Raw genomic sequence first — 19,540 nt, 5'->3', positions numbered from 1 at the left:
TCTTCATAATCAAATCAATACATAGTCCAGATTGTTCATGATTTCATAGTGTTAACAGGGAAAAAGCAGTTTCTGATTTTGTGTTGAAGTTGGAGAGTATTCATGTATTTCTGTACTGTTTCTTTATTACTTCTGGTAGATCATTAGGAATTTTACTCAGCAATTAAAGACCATTTTTTTGGCGTGTCAGATAACCTTGAATTTTTAATGTTTGAAAATGAGGATTAAATATCCCAGAGCCATTCATTTTGTGGTCTGCTGACACTTCCTTGAAAAAGCTAGTGTAAATTGCAGATCAGCAAATTCCCTGCTGTTAAGCTTACAACGTCCCTGGTTTTATAATTACACACAGCTGATTTTAAAATGGGTTTTCACATGCTCATTGGTGCAGTGCGAAAGCACCTTGCAGGAAGCGTCGGGTTTATCTCTATCGGGCCGTGTAACGAGTCCCTTGCTGCAACATCTCGCCCCTCCCCTAAGCAAGCAGCACACACTGAGCAGTGGCTCTGCTGGAGTTGCTTCTGTTTTCATGGAGGAGATAGCGGTCCTTGCACTGCAGCAGGTGGAGCTGCCTTGGATCTAACCCGGGCTTCTGGCTGAGAGCATCTGACTATTACTTTGGGCCGTGAGACAGTTGTCACTTCAAGCTGGCGCTAATGTAATTAAATATAAAGCTGACTCAAAAATTTTAAAAATGGACACAGGATTTTTTCTTTGCTGTTTTTATAAGATCTGGTTTCTAACGTGAAGCAACATTTTTCCTGAAGGATTCAACCTATTTATATAAAGGCTTATTTTTGAACACTATGGACCTAGATTAAATGTCAAAGACAGGCAGCAAGCAGCGCTTACAGAGGCATTTTTCTGGAATCTCAGTCACGGATCGATTGAAGTGCACAGGGTCTGAAAAAATGTCTCCTAGCATAAAAAACTTGGATTGTTTTTCTCCGATGCTATGCCACTGTAAAGTAGCATGTACCAACAACACAATATCTTTAATGTTTGGATGTAAGGTGGGTCTATAAAAGGACTTTCCTGGAAATGTAAGCTGCATTTAATGAATGATTGTCTTTGTGTCTAATGTGACTGTTCCTTAAATTTCTGGTTAAATAAGTGTGTGTTTTGTTCCATGCCTTACTCAGTTATCCGAGCTCTTAGTGATGGTGTCAGAAGTAATGAATTATCATGCCAACTGTTTAAAGATCCCTTTGAACAACATTTTGAATTTACTGAATGCCGCATGTAAAATGTCGTCATTCTTCATTAATCAGCATTAATCATCATGTAATCAGTTTATTGCACTTGGCTTTCATTTTCTTCAGCTGTAGAGAATTAAATACACAGGAGACTTGCACTGAGATACAGGGCTGGAAATGCCTCCTGACATCATTTTGATGGAAGCAATTGTTAGTGGCAGGTTTGGGTTTAACAGTGCCCTCGGGCATTTAGTCATTTTAGGACTACATCAGCTGTTTAGGTTTCAGAGGAATAAAACATATATAATTTGAATAGAATATACAGAATAAACAATCTATTCAGTGTTGTGCCAAAAATGTTTTAAAATTTCTTTTCAGTAAAATTAACACGCAATGTCAAGAATATGAGGAGAATGTTAAGTACTGGAAAGCCACTTTGAGATTAAAGGGATATGTGTATGAAGTTACTTTTGAGGCAGAAATTAGGACATCATTCTCTCTAAAACTTTCTTTATACATTCAGGGTTTCCAAGTCATGTTTGTTATTTTTAACAAAAAAATATTTAAACTAGATTTTATTTTATAAAGTGGGATCACTTGTGTGTACATACATACTCACGTATATGCATGTGTGATGCATTTGTGTATATATATATATATATATGTATGTATGACAAAACCTTGATGGTGAATAAATGTCACCTATGTTGGGAGGGAGGAATCTGAATTTTTATGGCTCTTTTGATAGCATAAATATTATAAAACTTAAAGCTGAATGCTTTATTTCCAGGAGGAAGACTTTGCCTTGTTTCAAGTCTTCTTATGCTTCCTGTGTCCAAAGCATTTTTCAGTTGGAAATATGTACCTATTTATTGATGCCATTGATATAACACTAAGATTTTTTTTTTTTTTTTTTTTTTTTTTTTTGTGGAACTGCACACTCCTTTTTTATAAGATATGCTCATGTTTAAACAATGAACTTGGTAAGAAAGCCGTGGGATGAAAATACTCTCGGGCTGTGTTGAGCTGCAGAGCAGGGATGCCGTTCACTTTAAGAGCAAACTAAAAATATCCATCCAGCACGCAGGCTGCACTTTGGGCATGTTGTGGCGGGGCTGAGCGATGGCGGCGGCCCCTGCGCGGTCCCTGCGCGGTCCCTGCGCGGCCCGAGCGCGATCTCAGCGCGGTCCCTGCGCGGTCCCTGCGCGGCCCGAGCGCGGCCGCGGTCCCGCAGCTGCCCGGGCGCGGGGCGGCCGCCGGGGGGCGCTGCAGGCGGGGCTCCCGCGCCTCGTTCGCCTTCATGGCGTCCTTGGGCCGCACGCCCGGCATCGGGCACGGGGCATCGGGCACTGGGCAGCCGCAGCCTCCCGAGCGGGGATCACTCGCCGGGAGCGTCCTTAGCATGGTTCGGGCTGATTGTGCACAGGCTGGAGTGTTCATCTGCGGATAAACACGCGCGCCTGTTAACCCCGAGTGCGTGCTCCATGCTGCCTGCTCTGTGCCTCTCGACTGCCCGCATCCCGGACGGACGGGATTTCTGTTCAAACAGTGACTTTCTGGCAGTGCAGCACCTTCTGCACCAGGCACTTGTCAATTTTTGAATAAAAGTTGTAGGGCTGGATAGTACTAAAAATAAAACGCTCTTGTCCTCTGAGAAGATACAGCATTTGAATGCTGAGTAAATATTTACATGGCAATGTCAAACAGTAATACAGGGTACCTGTACCAGTCCTTCATGTAATGAAACAATTAATCTCATGCAAGTAATCACACAAAACAGTGTTTTCAATTTTCCTTATTTAGATCATGTGAAACTATTCACAATCTGAATGTTCTTTCTTTATTCTTTTTTCCTTGGCCTTCTGGAACAGGTGAACTTTATTACAAATATTTCTGGAATTGTTGTAAATGTATGTACTTATCTTCAATTCTTTTATTGTTTGTGGATGTCCATGACATGAATCATTACATAAATAAGTTTAACATTAGCTGTGCATTTTGACATATGATGGAACACTGTGACCTAAATAACCATGTTATAAGCAGTCATATTCAAGATACAATGTCAAATTGAAACTGTTCAAGAAGGGTGAAATGCCCTATGTCTTTATCACAGTTATTAGAGAAAACTTAGTGCTTTCATTTGAGAATGAAGCAGCTAGTTACTCAAAGTACTGAACTTGGGTTTAAAAAAGCAAAAAACAAACAAACAAAAAGATCAAAACCTCTCTTCCAATATTGCAAATCATTCAGTTTATCGTATGTTGATGCCTAAGCTGAAAATAATACTGAATGTCCTCTTCCATGATCAGTGAAGAAGTTCTAAAAAGATTCAGACACTATCATCTTTCCTTATATTACTTAAGTTTCTTTGTTATTCACAGCCTTTAAACTTATCAGTATGAATTGCTGTTTACCTGCAAAGAGATTTTATTTCAGTTTCATAATCTTCTTGTTTTTTTACAACTACATTTTCAAGTTGACTTCAGTTCTGCAATAGAGCGTACCTTTAGTTTTGTGTCCTTTTTTTCCTTTGTGTGGAAGGCACTGTTACTGTCCTAAGCACTTGTTTCTAGTTTAGCACTAGACTACAGGAAAGATTTGTACGAAATGCAGTAGCATCTTTAATATATTACTAGTTTTTGGTTAGTTTTGTTTTAGCAAGGTATGCAAAATTTTCTGTATTGTTGCTTTTGTTATTAGAGTTGTTGGAAGTTATTTTCTGCTGAAGGGTGTCAGAGTTGTGAAAGCTGGGGAGATGTGAAAGCTATTTAGTCTTCTCTAGCCATTTGTTTTTGACATTGCTTCCAGGTAATTTTATGCAGGAGTGGAAGTGTTGCATGTCAAACAGTGCTTCACAATAACTTCAGTTGCTGGAATGATCTTTGGAAGGGTCCTAAAAGATTTAGTTTAACTGGTAAAGTGGAGAAATTTAAAAAAGGACAAGTATTTAAACTCGAGGAATTGTGTACTAATGATCTAATACTGCTTGGTTTCATCACACTGCCTGTTCATACTGCTTCAGAAAGGGTCTGGCCCTGTGAGCTTTAGTATATTTATCAGATTCAAATTATTAGATTCACTTACTTAAGTCTTATTTTATTGTTAACCTCTTTCTAATCATGGTTGGACCTGTACACTGAAAATGTAAACTTTACCCAGGGACAGACTGTAAGTCAGGCTGTGCTTTCCTGGAATTTCTTGCTTTAGTTGTTGGAAGTGAGCAGTAACTTGGGAGTTGTATGTCTGGTGGGTGGGGAGGGCTAAAGTCTGGAGAAGGAAGGGAATTTGAAATATCTTCTTTTTAAAATAAAGATAAGAGATTAAGAAGACTAAAGTGAACTTCTTAGAATGAGTTTCCTAAAACTTTTCCGTGCTTTTGCTGTGAACAGGTGATCTCTGTTATGAAAAATGGTGCTATAAAATGTCCAGAAAAATTTTGACTGCAAATTGTTGCAGATACTTTGTTAGTTCTTATTTCTAACTTAGCTAGGCCTGAGAGTTGAAGTTGTGGGCCTGAAAAATGGTTTCACTGTGGTGAATTGGGTTCATTTTTGAGTTTCATCTCATGCAAACTAGCACTGGTTTATTAAAGTAAATGGATTTTTCAGTAGTAGTAGTAGTGACCATAGAGTTTGGTGACATTTCAAAACTTAATATCGGTATAATTTAGCCTGAAGATATCCTGTTAACTATGTTGCATCTGAAATGTTTTAAATTAGTTTTGACACACCTGTATTATGCAACAGAATCGTTTGGGGCAGTGTCTCTGTCAGAAGTATGTGTTAAATGTTTAGTACTTGGTTGCTTTGGACTTAAAATTATGGTTATAAATTGTAAAGCAGTCCATAAAGTTCCTTGAGGAGTTAAATTACTTGGCCACTACCTAACTGAGTACTCGAAGGTGTGCAGCTGAGACTGTCTGCAAGTTCAGAGCTGCTTTGCCACATCTTTTCACTTCCTTTGATGTGTCCCTTGCTAGGCTGTCTCTTGTAAATTAGGATCTCCTTGGAGCCTGGATTTGGGTTTGGGATTGCATTCTCTTACTTGTAAGTGGAGTAAAGACCTGCTCCTAGCCACTGGGGGTGGGTTGGCCTTACTCTTTACCTGCTCTGCTCCTTGTTCTGCCAGCATTGCTGTGTGCCTCAGCTTGTCATGAGCCACTTCAGGAATTACAGAAAATTTGTTACTGCTGGGAGAGGGGAAAAAGCATTTTGCTGGATTTGTTTGCTCACTGTCTGAAGTCAGCTGTGTGCTCCCAGCAAGGGGCAGGGAGATGAAATTGTTCAGCCTGACCAAGAGCAAGTGAATGGGTTATGCTTCTTCAGACCCTGGCTGCCCTTGGAGAGAGCTGGGCTGTACTGTGAAATTGTGTCTTTAGACCCCTATGGAGGGGAACTTGCTTTGGATGCAGCAGCACAATTAACTTGGCATGACTGGAACTGTGGACTGAGTTCTTGTTCGGGCACTGGCAGCTCCTGGGAGAGCAAGGGAAGGGGCAGTGGTGAGTGGTGGCTGTTTGACCAACCAGCTCACTTGAACCTGCTGCCTCAGACAAGAGACACACTGTATTCAGGGGTGGTGCTCTGTAGTAACACTTCTGTGGAGAAGTAGCTGTTACAAGATACAGTAGTTTGCTTTACTTAAAGCACTTTCCTCAGAAGTACTTTTTGTGAAGGACTGGGATACCTTTCAGAATAGGTTGTAGCATGGATATTATGTTTTCATGCACTTCATAGAATCACAGAATCAACAAGGTTGGAAAATAGATTTGAGATCCTCAAGTCAAACCTATGACCTAACACCACCTTGTCAACTGGCAAGTGGCACTAAGTCATAAACAACTTCATATCAAATAGTAAGGTCAGTCTCAAATACTGCATCAAAATCTAATCAACAGTTCACTTTTAAATTTTTTTTGAGAAGACTGTAGGCTGTCACTGCCTTTTAGGGGAGAATTCTTTATCGCAACATTTTTTCATTTTAAGTCAAAATAATGAAATACTGAGCTATTAGAACTTAATATATTATAAGCATTGATGCACTCTATAATGTAAACATATATCTAGATCTGAAATCCAGAGCCTGTTTGCATTCAGTCATGTTCAAGAATCTTTTTCTAATAAAGTACCTGTTTTCAAGAAATATATCTGGTTTCAGGAAAAAAAGCAAGGTAATTCTGTGTTTTGTCTAAAGATATTAACCGTTCTGTAATGGAAATTAGTTTTGATTGACCTGTGACTATTTGACTAATTAGAGTGTTCAGAGGTTTTTTTTGTGTGGATGTTGTGTGCACCCTGGCCCTCACAGTAAAACTGGAATAATCCACTTCTAGCTTCTACAGGATCTTGTCTGAGATGGTCTGGAAACTAAGTCCACTTTCAAACAATTTTCCTGTATTTCGTGATGAAATCAAAGCTTAAGATCTGCTAGGGACATTTGGGATCATAAGTATAGCCAAATACAGCCTTCGTCAGTGGAGCAGGCTGCTTTAAACTCACAGAATGCCTACATTCTCTGATGCTGCAAGACATTTTCTCTGCTTCTTGGAGCTCCAATGTTTACTTTCTCTAATTGCCAATGTGGTCTAATTTATACTCTGGTAACGTATCCTTGTATTTTTGGCTAACACTTCATTTAAATTATAATTCTTCTCTGTTCCCAATGTTTAATATGGCTGCTCTAGAGAGCTAATGTCAACTCCTTTCAGCGTTTTATTTTGATAAGTGAAAAACAAGTCAATCTCAGAAAAAAGATGAATGGCAGCAGTCTGAGGCTGAGCAATCCAGCATCTCACTGCTGCAGGGAAAGGAAAGAAAAATAAATTTTATCTTCTGGTAGTAGTGAGCTATTAAGTTGATTATGTCATGAAACCTCTCTGCTAAAAATTTGAAAAATTAGGGCTTTTTGAGTAACCACTGTGAGTTTTCATAACTGTCAGACTTCACCATCTCTCCTTTGGTACATGCAGCTGAGGAGAAGGTCTGGAAATGTTTGGAGTTGGGTTCTTGTGGTAATAGAAGTTGTAATACACTTGCTTTCAGGAGTTATTTCTTACGCTGGAAGAAGAGAGTCTTCTGCTTCTTTGCTAATTAGTATTTTTAGAGAAACGTTTGAATTGCTTCTACTTTACAGTTGGGTTAAGAATGTGTTAAGCATTACAGGAGCTGATAACTGATAGATCATTTTAAGCACTTTTGTTGGTCGTTTACCCTAGATCTTAACTTGTAATGTTGTAGGTGTTTTTGGTGAAGGGAATAGATCTTTGTGTTAACCTGAAATAGAAAGTGCATGTAACTGTTGAGAGGGTTAGAAGTTATGCACTGTTTGTCAGATACTGCTGTGGTGTAGTGTTCTGTGCTTACAGACAAGTGGGTTACTTCCAGTTACCTACTGGGTTATAATATATAAAATAATTACCAGGAAAGTGTCTGGTTTTGACTTAAGCTGTTGTATGTAGATCTTGACATTCTGCTTAAAAGAAACCCTAAGGAAATATTTTCTATCCTAAATATGCTTCAATAACAGGAATAACTTTTCCCAAGATTAAAATGACTATGTGTTTAGAAGGTTTTTCTGTACATTTAATAACATGACATGCTTTCCCTATCACTATTATCAACTATTTATATACTTGGGATTATAGTAGTAGTGTGTGAATGTGCTTGGAAAATGTTGGGATATTTCTTATGGACATAGTAGACCCTGCTGGGGTTTAGGTAGCTTTATAGTAATCCCAGGTGGGACTAAAAGGGCTGGCACATTCTTGGATAGGACCAGTCTTTAAACTAAAAATGCTAATTAACATTTTTATTTATAGGTTTTATTGCCTTGAAGTCAGCAAGGTCAGAAGAACAACTATTTCTGTCTGACTTAGGTTATCTGGATAATCTTTTCTCATTTCTGTGGTGGCCTGATCTTTTTCTATATATATATTTTATTTTTTTTTTCAGAAATACCGCTATCAAGATGAAGATACACCCCCACAGGAGCACAGCTCTCCACACATTGCCAATGAGGTGACAGGTCCAGAGCTGGTTCATGTATCAGAGAAGAATCTGTCACAGATCGAGAATGTCCATGGGTTTGTTTCCCACTCTCATATTTCACCAGTAAAGGTAAGCATTTTTAAAGTTAAAGACTGGACTGTTTTGGTATGCTCCCCAGGAATTTAATTTTGTAGGGCAAAAAAAAGCATGCAAAATATCTCTTTCTGTTTTGTTTTATGGAACTGTTTATTTGTGAAATTTACTTTGTAGGCATTTAAGCATTGATTTAGTTCCACACATTCTAGACATGCATGGTAGTAAAATGCCCAGAAAACAACTACTCTGTACCTATTACTATAGGTAACTGGAGATTTTGGTTGTACTTTTGAGGGGCACTGTAGTTCACGCTGTTGGTTTAATTTTGGACTTTTGGTCAGAAACCTGTAGAGTCAATTCTGAGTTTGCTTTTAGTCATTATTTTAATTGAGGATCTATGTGCAATATGTAATAATCCAAGTGCAATATATTTCTCTGGATATTTTCAGCATGCAGCATTGTTATTTTCAGGATTGCTTCAGTAACTTGAAGACAGAGTTAAAGATTTAGACAACAAACTGAGTGTGAAGTTTGGGAGGAGTTAATAACAGGCAGTTTTATTTACTGTGTTAGTAGATGGATGTAGCTCAATCATATTTTGAATAGCACAGTGCTTTTGTGTGTCAGACTAAATGCTGTTTTCTATAACATCTCTGAGTCTTTATGGCTGGCTTTGAGGGAAAAGTGGAGAAATTATTTGATACTGGGGAATATTTGGGCCTTAGAGTGATGAGATAGGCTTACATTTAGGTAGTCTTGGTACTTTTAGCATGAATTGTTTGTGTGTGATAGTCTCCTTTGTAACTGCAAAGAACAAATGCTGTTGCACTGGGAACAGCCCTGGGGAGAAGGACTTGAGGGTGCTGCTGGATGAGAGGCTGAATGTGACCCAACAATGTGCACTCATAGCCTAGAAAGCCAAACATGTTCTGGGCTGCAATCCAAAGCAATGTGGGGAGGGAGGGGATTCTGCCCCTCTGTGCTGCTCTGCTGAGACCCCACTTGCAGTGCTGCATCCAGCTCTGGGGTCCCCCACTAAAGATGGACATGAATCTGTTGGAGCAGGCCTGGAGGAAGGCACTATGATCATCAGAGGGCTGGAGAACCTCTCCTGTGGAGACCCACTGAGGTGGGGCTGCTCATCCTGCAGGACCTTAGAGCCCCTTTCAGTACATAAAGTGGCTCTAAGAAAGCTGTATAGGGAATTTTTGCAAGGTCATGTAGTGATAGGACAAGATAGGGAAGGGCTTTAAACTGCTGAAAGAGGGTAGATTTAGTTTAGATATTAGTAAGAAATTCTTTCTCATTGAGTGATAAAGCCCTGGCACAGGCTGCCCAGAGAGGGGGTGGCTGCCCCATCCCTGGAAGTGTTCAAGGCCAGGTTGGCTGGGCCTTTGAGCAACCTGGTCTAGGGCAGGGTCTTCGAGCCTGCAGGCAGGGATTGATTTGATTTAGATGATCTTTAAGGCCCTTTCCAACCCAAATAATTCTATGATATTTTAAGAAAAAAATGTTTTGAACCTACTTATGTTTCCATTTTTTCAATTATGAAGAAAAATGTTGTTCAATATAGCACGTCTTTATCATTGACTTAAGGATTCTGTAGAAGAACCAATTATAGTGTGAGTGCATTTAGTAATTGTTTTCCAGCTTTTCTGAAAGTTTTAAAATGTATATGATGATATTGAACCAGTGATTTTTATTTATATCTCCATAATGAACTCCCTGTATTTTTCCATAGTCTTCAGCTAGACAAGCTGAATTCTTTAAACCCTAATGAATAACCTTTTATAAGTGGGCTATATTGCCCTCTGAAGAGCCTTCTGAGAATACTCATGTGACAAAGCTTTCATTTTTGGGAATTGCTAGGACTTCAAACTTTTCTTGCTTATGAAGTTAGACTCATAATAACACACTTTCACATGTCTAATTCCCTGAATTTACTGATGTTTGGAAAGTAATGAAACACCTTTTATGTGCAACCATTAAAAATAGAAAAAATCCTCTTAAGGTCTTTAAGGGACTTAAGGTCAACTCTTTATTCACAAGCTTTTCCTAATTCCTAGAGCAGTTAGTTTTGCCTTTTAGAAAGCATAAAGGGATCAAAAAGTCAAAGAAGGGAGCTGTAAAACTGTCAGGAAAAAAGGAAACTATTTTCAAAATAGAATTAATCAAAATTAAGAATTAAGTATAGTTGCAATATATGGTGAGGCCTTTTCAAAATACTGTGTTGTAGGTCTCTGAGAAGGATTGTTATTATCTGTCTCACACTGGTAAATGCTGGGAAGTCATCACTCAATAGGGAAGAATGTTCATAAGGGGAGTATTATCACTCAATTTGTATTACCATTTTCAGCATATATTTGATTTTTTCAGATGATTCCTCTCTATTGGTTTCAAAGCAATGTATGGTAAATTGAAATTGTTCAAAGCTTTGTTCATCTGAAAACTGGGATGGGTGTTGCAGGTTTCAGTTTTTACCAGCGTTTTGTGTAATTTTGAATTCTGATGCTAATTGGCTGCTGGCTTGCTTCTCTCCTAAATAAAAACCCAAGGCTGCTGTTGTATTATTAGCATAGCTGGTCTGCTCCCCTTTTGGTCTGATGATGCAAGGTGTTCATGGTTTTGGCATAGCTTGTGCTGAAGATTAATTTAGCAGCAACAGCTCTGATTTAAAGAGTGCTTTGTGTGATTTATTTGGTAGGTTGGCTTGGTGCACTGTGCAAGGACCAAGTCTTGGCTGATAGACAAAATCTTGATCAGCTTTCTTCAATAGTTCATTGCTTAAGGAAACTAAATGTAATAGAGAATGTTGTTTATGAATGAATAACATAAGGAGTTTGTTTTTTGTTTTAAATATAAATGTTAAATGGACTTAAATTTTCAAATACGGAGTTGTTAGTTTGAAGAAGTCAGTGGTCTTACGATTATTTGTTGCTCAGTGCTGCAGAGGCCAGTAGAATTGGATTTTGAGGAATACCTTCTGTTATAGCAAGCTCTCTGCAGTGTGGAGCAATAATATAGAACAGAAGAGAAGGGAGATGCCTGGTTCTGACTAGTTTGCATTTTGTTCTTGAGAGAAGCTTTCAAATACTCTAGGACTTAAAACAACTTTTATAACTTGCTTGGACAGGTGGATCTTATTTCAAAGAGTAGTTTTCAATGGCCAAAAATACAAATTTGTATCCCAAATTTTTGATGATGAGTATGTGGTTGCTATTTATCAGATGTCAAGTACTGTAGTAAATGAAGTTGCTTTATTTTCTTGACGGGGCATGTGCTACCTATTGGGTTAAAACATTGCATATTTGCAATAAGCATAAAATAAGAGACTAGCTGTACTGATTTAAAGTTTAAGACTTACAGGTTTTGTCTTGTTAGAGTGGAGCTTTGTTAACTAAAGAAGAAGTGTTTACTTCCTGTGTCTCAAGTAACAAAGAAGTAAAGTTGGCCCAGGATATGTGTCCTCTGTTCTCTGATACTGTGTAAAATGGAATGCTAATGGTATAAAACAGCTTTTAAAAATTATTTAATGGTAGAGAATCATGAAGGAATAGTGAAAATGGTCAAACTTCAAATCCCTCACAAATATTCTGCCCCGAAGTTTTGAAGAATATTTTCAGGTAGTTAGGCAGCTAATACCAGAATTTCTTCAGTAGGGGGTTTCCAAATTCCACCTGGAAACGCGTGGTTCCAGAGTGAGGTCCCGGGAGTTCTGAGATGCTCTGCTCTGCAGCTTGGCCGCGAGATGGCGATGCTACAACAGGGTTTGCTTCAATGCAGCGCTGAATTCAGCGCTGTGGGACGCATCCTGATCTACAGATCCTGTAGATCACAGCCCCTTCTGAGTGACGGCTTTGAGTTAAAATAGGGTGCTATTAAACAGCTCCAGTCAAGTGAGATCTGTCACAGATGTGATATGGTACCAAGAAAGCTTTTAAACTGGAGTGAAAGCTGAGATTTTCTGTCAAGGAAAAAAAGCTTTGAATAACAGATGATTACAAGGCCATAAAATAGTGGGTCGTGGTGCAATAAGACAAAAAAAAAACCAAAAAAACAAAAAACAAACCACAAAGTAATCTTTATTTAGAGCAAACTGGGCATGACAGATTATTTATCATATACATGATGTAGCATGGCAATTCAGTTTTTAAGTGTAGAACCTGATACGGGCTTCCATATATTTCTGTAACATATTTGTGTATTGTGTGTTGGTATTTGGGGCTAATATTCCCCTGTTATTGCAGAAACTGTAAAGGAAACATGTAATAATTTGTAAGCTACTAAATATATCTTGTACTGGAAAAACATACCATGAATAGCATGATTAATCTTTACCTTGCTTTGAAATAAATTCTTAATATTACAATATTCAGTGCATTTCCATTAAATCCGTAATTCTCTATATGAAACTTGCACAAGTTCTTAAAAACTTTTCAAAGTAGTTGATAACTTTATAAATTATATTATCATGTGGCTGCATGTGGTAACAGAAAGCTAGACTTACTGCTTGAGAAAAGTCTCTGCCATTCTCCTTTCTTTAATCAAATATTTTTCAATGATCTATCTCTGGAGATTTTCACCATAGCACCAATCTTCAGAGGGTGCAAGGAAAATGCCTGCACCTGGTTTGTTCCTTTCATGTGTCACAGAAGTGAACAGCTGAACAGAAATGTTTTAGTTGAAACATTGTACTGGCTTTATTAGTCTAGTAAGGGGCCTAAAATTGCTTATTCATGCTGTACATTAAAATTTTAATTTCTAAGTTGTGCATCTATAAGGAGCTAAAGACATTCTACTGGTTGAATGGTATCTCTAGAACAGCTTTGTGCAATCATCAGTGGAGTAGCAGAACACTCTAGGAATTGTGAGAAGTAGGTTTGGGTTGGTGAGTGAAGTCTTTAACTTGTAGTTCTGTAATCATGGACTATTTTCTGTATTTTGTGCCACACAGTTGGGCTGCTTTCCTGTCCTCACATGTTCCCAGGAATGGTCATCTCTGAGCAGGGGGCGCTGGGGACAGGCAATGCAGGGATTAGCATTCCCATTGCTGTCTGCCTGTTCAATCTCCTGCACAGACCTGTCATTTGGCTGGGGCTGTTGTATTCTGCTACAGAACTTGTGCTTCAGGTGATACAGTAAAAATCCCCACTTCCCTTTACCAAAGGAAACATGTGGATGTGATTTCATAATATTATGACATTAAATGCAAATGGGTTCCTGTTTTCCTGTCTCTGAACAAAGAAATGCTTCAAACTGGGGTGAAATACTGCTCCTCACTGAATAAAAGATTGAAGTTTTACCCCCAGATTCTAATCAAAGGAATCTTTTTGCCCAGCTGAAGCACCCAGGGAATACCTTTGAAGCAGTGCCTATGCCCAATGCCAGTGCCCCTGTGCTTTATCTCTGCTTATCCCTTGCAGTGTCAGATATGGGAGAAAATATTCAGGCTCAGTTTGCATTAGAGTGCAAGTAGTCTTTTATTAGAATAAAAGCAGTAAGACAGAGTTTACCTTCTTTGACTCTGAACCTCTGTTGGAGCTTGTGATTGTGTATTGAGCAGGGAAGGATCACTCTACACCTTCGCTATTCACTGCTGAGAGAGGCAGTAGGTTAGTTGGCCATTTTATTTGACCTAGTGCTGTGAGTGCCTGTAGGGTGAGAAGTATGTCCTTCAGCCTTTCCTTTCCTCTTGCTTAGAAACAGCAGCTGGTGGTTTCCTGCCCTCAATCCTTTGTGGACACATAGTTTCAAAAAAAAAAAAAATCTAATAGTGCATCAGCAGTACCCAAACCTTTGTCGAGACAGGTTTTGTAATCCTAGCATAGCACTTCTGCTGACTCCATGCACTGTCTGTGAAATAAATATCTTGTGCCCACTCAGTGTATGTCTGCTTTTTTTGTGCTTTTTTTCCACATGTTTAGTCATCTTTGGAAAAGTATTTACAGGACCTAATGGTATTTAAGCTTAATGGTTTTAAATTACCCCAATTTGTTATCTATTAGTGCTGCAGTGCTGTGTAATAGCCCGCTTATCCTGACTGTGGTATCACAGGAATGAGAGATGGCAAGGTGGTACTTGTTCTTAAAATAGCTTCCAGAAGGGAGAGGAGAAATTGGAACTTGCTCTCATTTCGGTACTGGCAAAGCACAGTGAAACTGTTCTAAAGAGCAGAATCAATGAGCATGTGGAGAAATGAGAGATGAGAAAGCAATGAATGCATTGCAAAGAGAATTTCTGCAGCATAAATCCCTTAAAGCATAAAGAACATCTTGTTGATGTAGGTTTTTAGGTTTTATTAGATGCACACAATAGGCACACTCAAAAAAGACTATGGAGAAACTTAAGCTATCATGAAATAAGAAAAAAATTTTGGGATTTAGTTGTTAAAAGAAAACAAAGCAAACAGAAATGCCCCACCAAAACCAAACCAACAACAAAAGGAAAGTAAAGGGTAAGGAAGAAGATTAGTAATCATGGATAGAGGTTACCAGAAGGATCTTGGAAGAACTTGTGTTCTCATTGCATTATCTAAGAAGAATAAGAACTCAGGGTTATAAAGATTAATGGAATAATCATCTCAGTACTAAATTAACAGTCAGAAAGGCAAATGGAATACAAGGAATAATCAGCGAAGCAAATGGGAATAAAACTGCATTATCTTATCACTCCAGAAATCTGCACCTTTCATTAACTTGATTAAGAAGGCAAATTTAGATACTCAAAGAAGAACAAGAATGGTCAGAGACAGAGGGCAGCTACTGTCAAATGAAGGATGAACTAGTTTGACCCCTCTGTTTGGTAAAGAGTTGACTCAGGAGATACCAATGAAACTCCAGTTAGTAATGCTGAGCCTCTAAAATGATGAAAATTACTAGGGAATAGTTATTTCAGAAATTAAATTTTATATTCAGAACTACAGATTAGCAGGTGATAATTGTTTTATAGCCCATCAACACAGTGATCTACAGTCAGGCTCTGACTGAAATAATCTTTCAACTACTGGTGGTCTTTTGGTTTCTGGCTATACCAACCAAGGTATTACAGCATACATTGCTTGTTTCTTCAACTGCAAACAAGGACCTTTACTTAACTCCTTTGCATTAAGCTCTATGGAAATAACTGTTACATAATTGTGCATTTTTACACATCCTTCCTTCAATGCTAACAAACTCCTTTCCATGTGAAGCCAAATCTTGTGCTGGTAATACTAATAGGTTCTCTTCTTTTTATCTTCTGGTGTGTCTTCTTTCCAATCCTCTCTGTTTTCTCAAGTGCTTCCCTGGAAGTGTTTCAGAGCTTGTGGAGCTGCTGTTAAAACAGCCTTCTCTGTTAACTGGGAGAGTTTTTTTGCTCTCAGGAAGGCTAATGGTCTTTATGATTTGAACCCTGTGGCTTCAAGGTTAGCCAGCAGTCAAAGTAATTTTAATTTCCTCTTTGCCCCAGTGGATTTTCTTGTCCTGCTCCAGTCTGAGCAGGTAGGTGAGGTTAACCTGAAGATGAAGATACTGTTTCCAAACAGAAATCAAAGATCAATTGACATGTAATTTGCAAGTTGGGCTATGATTGTGAGAAGGTTGCAATCTGTTACTTTTTTCTAAATTAAGAACTTTGTAAAGCTTTGCCATCTTCAGCAGAAAGGCAGTGCTTTTGGTGTTAGGAACATACATAGAATACTGGGAGTCATAAAGGAAAACATGGATATTCTCAGGCACATTTATTTTTAGACTAATATTGTACTTTGGTGGTCACACTTGAGAGGAGCTGTTATGCAGTTTTTAATTAAAATGCATTGCCCAAGTTCTTGATAGGTTACTGATTTTAAACTCCTGTAACTGAAGAATGTGGAAATACATGCAAAAGTGTCAGTTTGTGTTTTATAGTAAGAAGCAGTTGACCAAATCTGCCCAGTTCTCCATAAGGATATGCTCATTGAATTCTTGACAACAGGGACAAGAAATAAAAACTGTAACAGATGGACTGTGGATTAATCCAAACATTAGAACAACCTAATATACAGTAATCAACATCAAGTTGTCCTAGAAAGGGGTTGCGCTGTTTTTACCCGGGATTTTCCCTGAGCTCTTGGTGCAGTTGGGTTCATTTTGGTGACTGAAGCAAGCATAAAGAGACTTGCATTAAACACAAGATGTTTTTGTCAGTCTGGCGTGCCAAAAAGATGGGCAGGAGGTTCATGAGCAGGGTGCGGAAGACCAGGCAGTTTAATCTGCCCAGATTGGTAGGTTGTCTGAGGTGTATTGTGAGTAATAAGGTAATGATCTTTTATATTAAACATTTATACTAAAATAGATTATTATAGAATAATTGTGCTGGGATGTTTACTTATAAGTTGGTTTTAGCAGTAAGATATGTACTTATTGATCATGTAAATGACACTTGGTCAAGAGCTATCCTTTAGTCCTATCTGAACTAAAAGTTAACATAGACTTTATAGCATCTCTTAGCAAAAGGGTTAACAATTTTTTTTTCCACAGTGTTTGAGTCCTGAACTCCTGGCTTTGGCTTAGAATACTGCATATAGTGTTTATGAGACTTAGACTTATGCCAGTAAAAGTTAAATCAAGAATTCTGAAAAGTATAAGAAAGAAACATGAGTTTGTATCTACATTTTCAGTATTGTTTTTGTTCCCATGCCTGAAGAGTTTAGGTTGCATAGTCTACTGTTTAAATATCCAAGTTCTGAACATTTATTTTGCCTCTGTTTTTGGTCAAAACCTAACTGATATTGAAAATAAAGTAAGTCCCTGACATTGTTTTAGGTGATTCTTGAATTTTCTCTGTTAAGACAGTCAGGTTTTTTTTTCCCTTTAGGGTCTGTGCTTATTTTAGCCAATGATTATTTAGCTGAATGGTAGTGAAACTAATATAAGACACTTTTCAAATGCTTCAGGGGGACTGTTGGTTTTTGTTTAGAAGGGGTAATTGAGATATAATTGCTGGTTCTGTTCACAAACAGATTTTGTTGCTGTGCCTTTTTAATTTTAGGTGTGCATTCTGCTTGTAAAGTTATGCCTAGGAAACCTTTATCTGAGAGATTAAAATACAGCATTATGTCATGTTTTGACTTGTCTCAGCAAGCTGATAATTGCAATTTGTTTGGATAAAAAGTCAGAGGAATTCTAGTCTAAGTATTTGATGTTGGTTATTACATTTAGTAACCACTGTGATTACTGTATCTTGCTAATTGGCCACAGAACAAATAATGTTACTCTGCAGCCTCTACAAATGCAGATGAATCTTGCAGTAAATTTATTAACCTGTAGAGATATATGTACTGATGTAGAAATCTTAATTATGTGCCATTTTGATTTGGGGTGGGAATCTTGTCAAATCTGCAAATTCTCAGTTCTTGCCTAATAGTTAATAGTGGTTTTCATTGTGTTTTAGTGTGTGGTTCTTTTCGTTTGCTTTGTCTTTAATTTTAGCCCCATCAGTTCAATATCCTGAATATGAAAAAGGGGGCGATGGAAGCTCTGTACTCCTTTTAGGACTTCCTGCAGTTCCCTGATGAGCCTCCCTGTTCTGCCTCCTGACTCTGGAGGCAATCATTCACAGATGCAATTCCAGCTGTGACGTCTGTGTGGATGATTTTCTTATCTCTGGATATTGCCTTTTCTGTGCAAATAGAACTTTTTCCAGTTTCGACTTGTAGGTGTTTGACCCTCTGTTGAAATGCTCTTTGACTGGACTGAGCCCTTGTTTTTACAACCTCCCACTGTTTTTTCAACTCTACAAGTAACCATTCTTCTAATCTGGACTCCTTTGTGCTATACTGTTTTTCTGTCATCTCTAGAGCTATGCTTTGCCTTTATCTTCAGGTTGCTTTGTAACATGTAAAAATCAGGGTTTGTCTCATCACCACAGTACCGGTGCCTTCTACAAATAACCGCTACTGTATCTGCTTAGGCGTCAGCAAATCTTGCTTGATATCATTACATCCATATGGAGTGTAGGTGACACAGATTGCTGCCTTGCATCACCAGCGGGATTGCATAACCTATTCCTTAAGTACTTTTCTGGATTTCTCTCTCAATTGAAATTAAATCATCATTGCTTCATTTTCAGGAAGGTTTTTTTCCATGTGATGCTTTCCTGAAGTGCTGTTTTCTAAAATCACTTTGTAATAGATGTCATAGTGGATTGTTAGCTGTGTGGGAATCATCCTTGAATGAAACTGCCTTAAAACACAGCAAAACTCTCTTATCTTCAGACAAATTGATATAACAGTAAAAAAAATACCTACATTTCAGTAGGTACATTTCTTGTCCGTGTATTGTGGTGTTTTCTTCCAGAATTTTGCACTATATTCTTCCGTGTGACTTGTTTGGAGCCTATGGTGAGAAACAGAAAAATTAATTCTTGAGGTTCTTTGAATGTTAGACAGATTCTTGTGCTCTAAAATATTTAATAAACTCTATAGCAGTGTTGACATTCAAGGTCATATGTAGAAAAAGATAAAAAATATTTTCACCTTGACTCTTCATAAAAAGACTTAGAACTGAAAGCATATAATTTGTCCCTTGTTCCAAACACCTTCAGTCATAGCTAGGGATTAATCAATTTCTCTGGTAATAAATTCATAGCATTTTTCAGGCTATGGTTATGTTTTTTGTGTCTGGAAAAAAGTAGGACTCAGGAAGTGCTGCAGTCTTCCTGTGAAAAAATTCCATTATGAAAAGCTTGTCCATTTGAAAGGGTCATTGTATCTACTGTGTCTCAGGCATTTCCAACCTCCATTATCTATCTTATGCTCATAGCTTTAAGGACACTGCACAAGTCAGACCCAGTTTCATATGACTTACAGTGATAAGCCATTGTATTTTATAAATATTAATAAAGTCTGTCTGAAAGGTGTGCTCAGATTATTGGCATGTGGTATGTTATTGAGCTGACTGGACTGGTCTAGACTAGAAGTAAATGGTGCATTGATCTCGACACAACAGATTTCAATTAATGTACTTCTTATTTGTACTTGTAATAGAAGCCAGCAGGAAAAAAACCTGTTACTCAGAATAGAATAGCTGTCAGTAAGAACTTGTTAAACAGCATATTATGTTGCACCTCAAAAAGTATGTGAAGGAATTTGGTAACGCCACTAAAATGCACATCATGAATCAGTGGATTTTTAGAATTATGTGGCTGTAAGTTGTGGCTGTGTTGGAAGGAATTTTTCTGCCTTTGTTTATTGTATGGAGAGTTCTCTGCTTTTTAAAAATGTTTGCCCTGATCATGAAATAT

The 19,540-nt window shown here is 38.1% G+C and overlaps 1 protein-coding gene across 9 annotated transcripts in view; it reads left to right on the top strand.

Annotated features, from left to right (window-relative positions):
* DLG1 (discs large MAGUK scaffold protein 1) overlaps positions 1-19,540 on the top strand; it is a 149,528-nt gene that overhangs the window by 46,971 nt on the left and 83,017 nt on the right. For all 9 annotated transcript variants that reach the window (XM_058843757.1, XM_058843763.1, XM_058843756.1 and 6 more), the window contains exon 4: positions 8,150-8,314. In XM_058843757.1, the coding sequence (XP_058699740.1) occupies positions 8,150-8,314 (165 nt within the window). The remainder of the gene's footprint in view (positions 1-8,149; positions 8,315-19,540) is intronic.

Source organism: Poecile atricapillus, chromosome 8 (assembly GCF_030490865.1).
Source record: "Poecile atricapillus isolate bPoeAtr1 chromosome 8, bPoeAtr1.hap1, whole genome shotgun sequence".
Classification (NCBI taxonomy): Eukaryota; Metazoa; Chordata; class Aves; order Passeriformes; family Paridae; genus Poecile; species Poecile atricapillus.
Note: the sequence above shows the minus strand (reverse complement) of the source record. Positions and strands in the feature narration are given on the sequence as shown.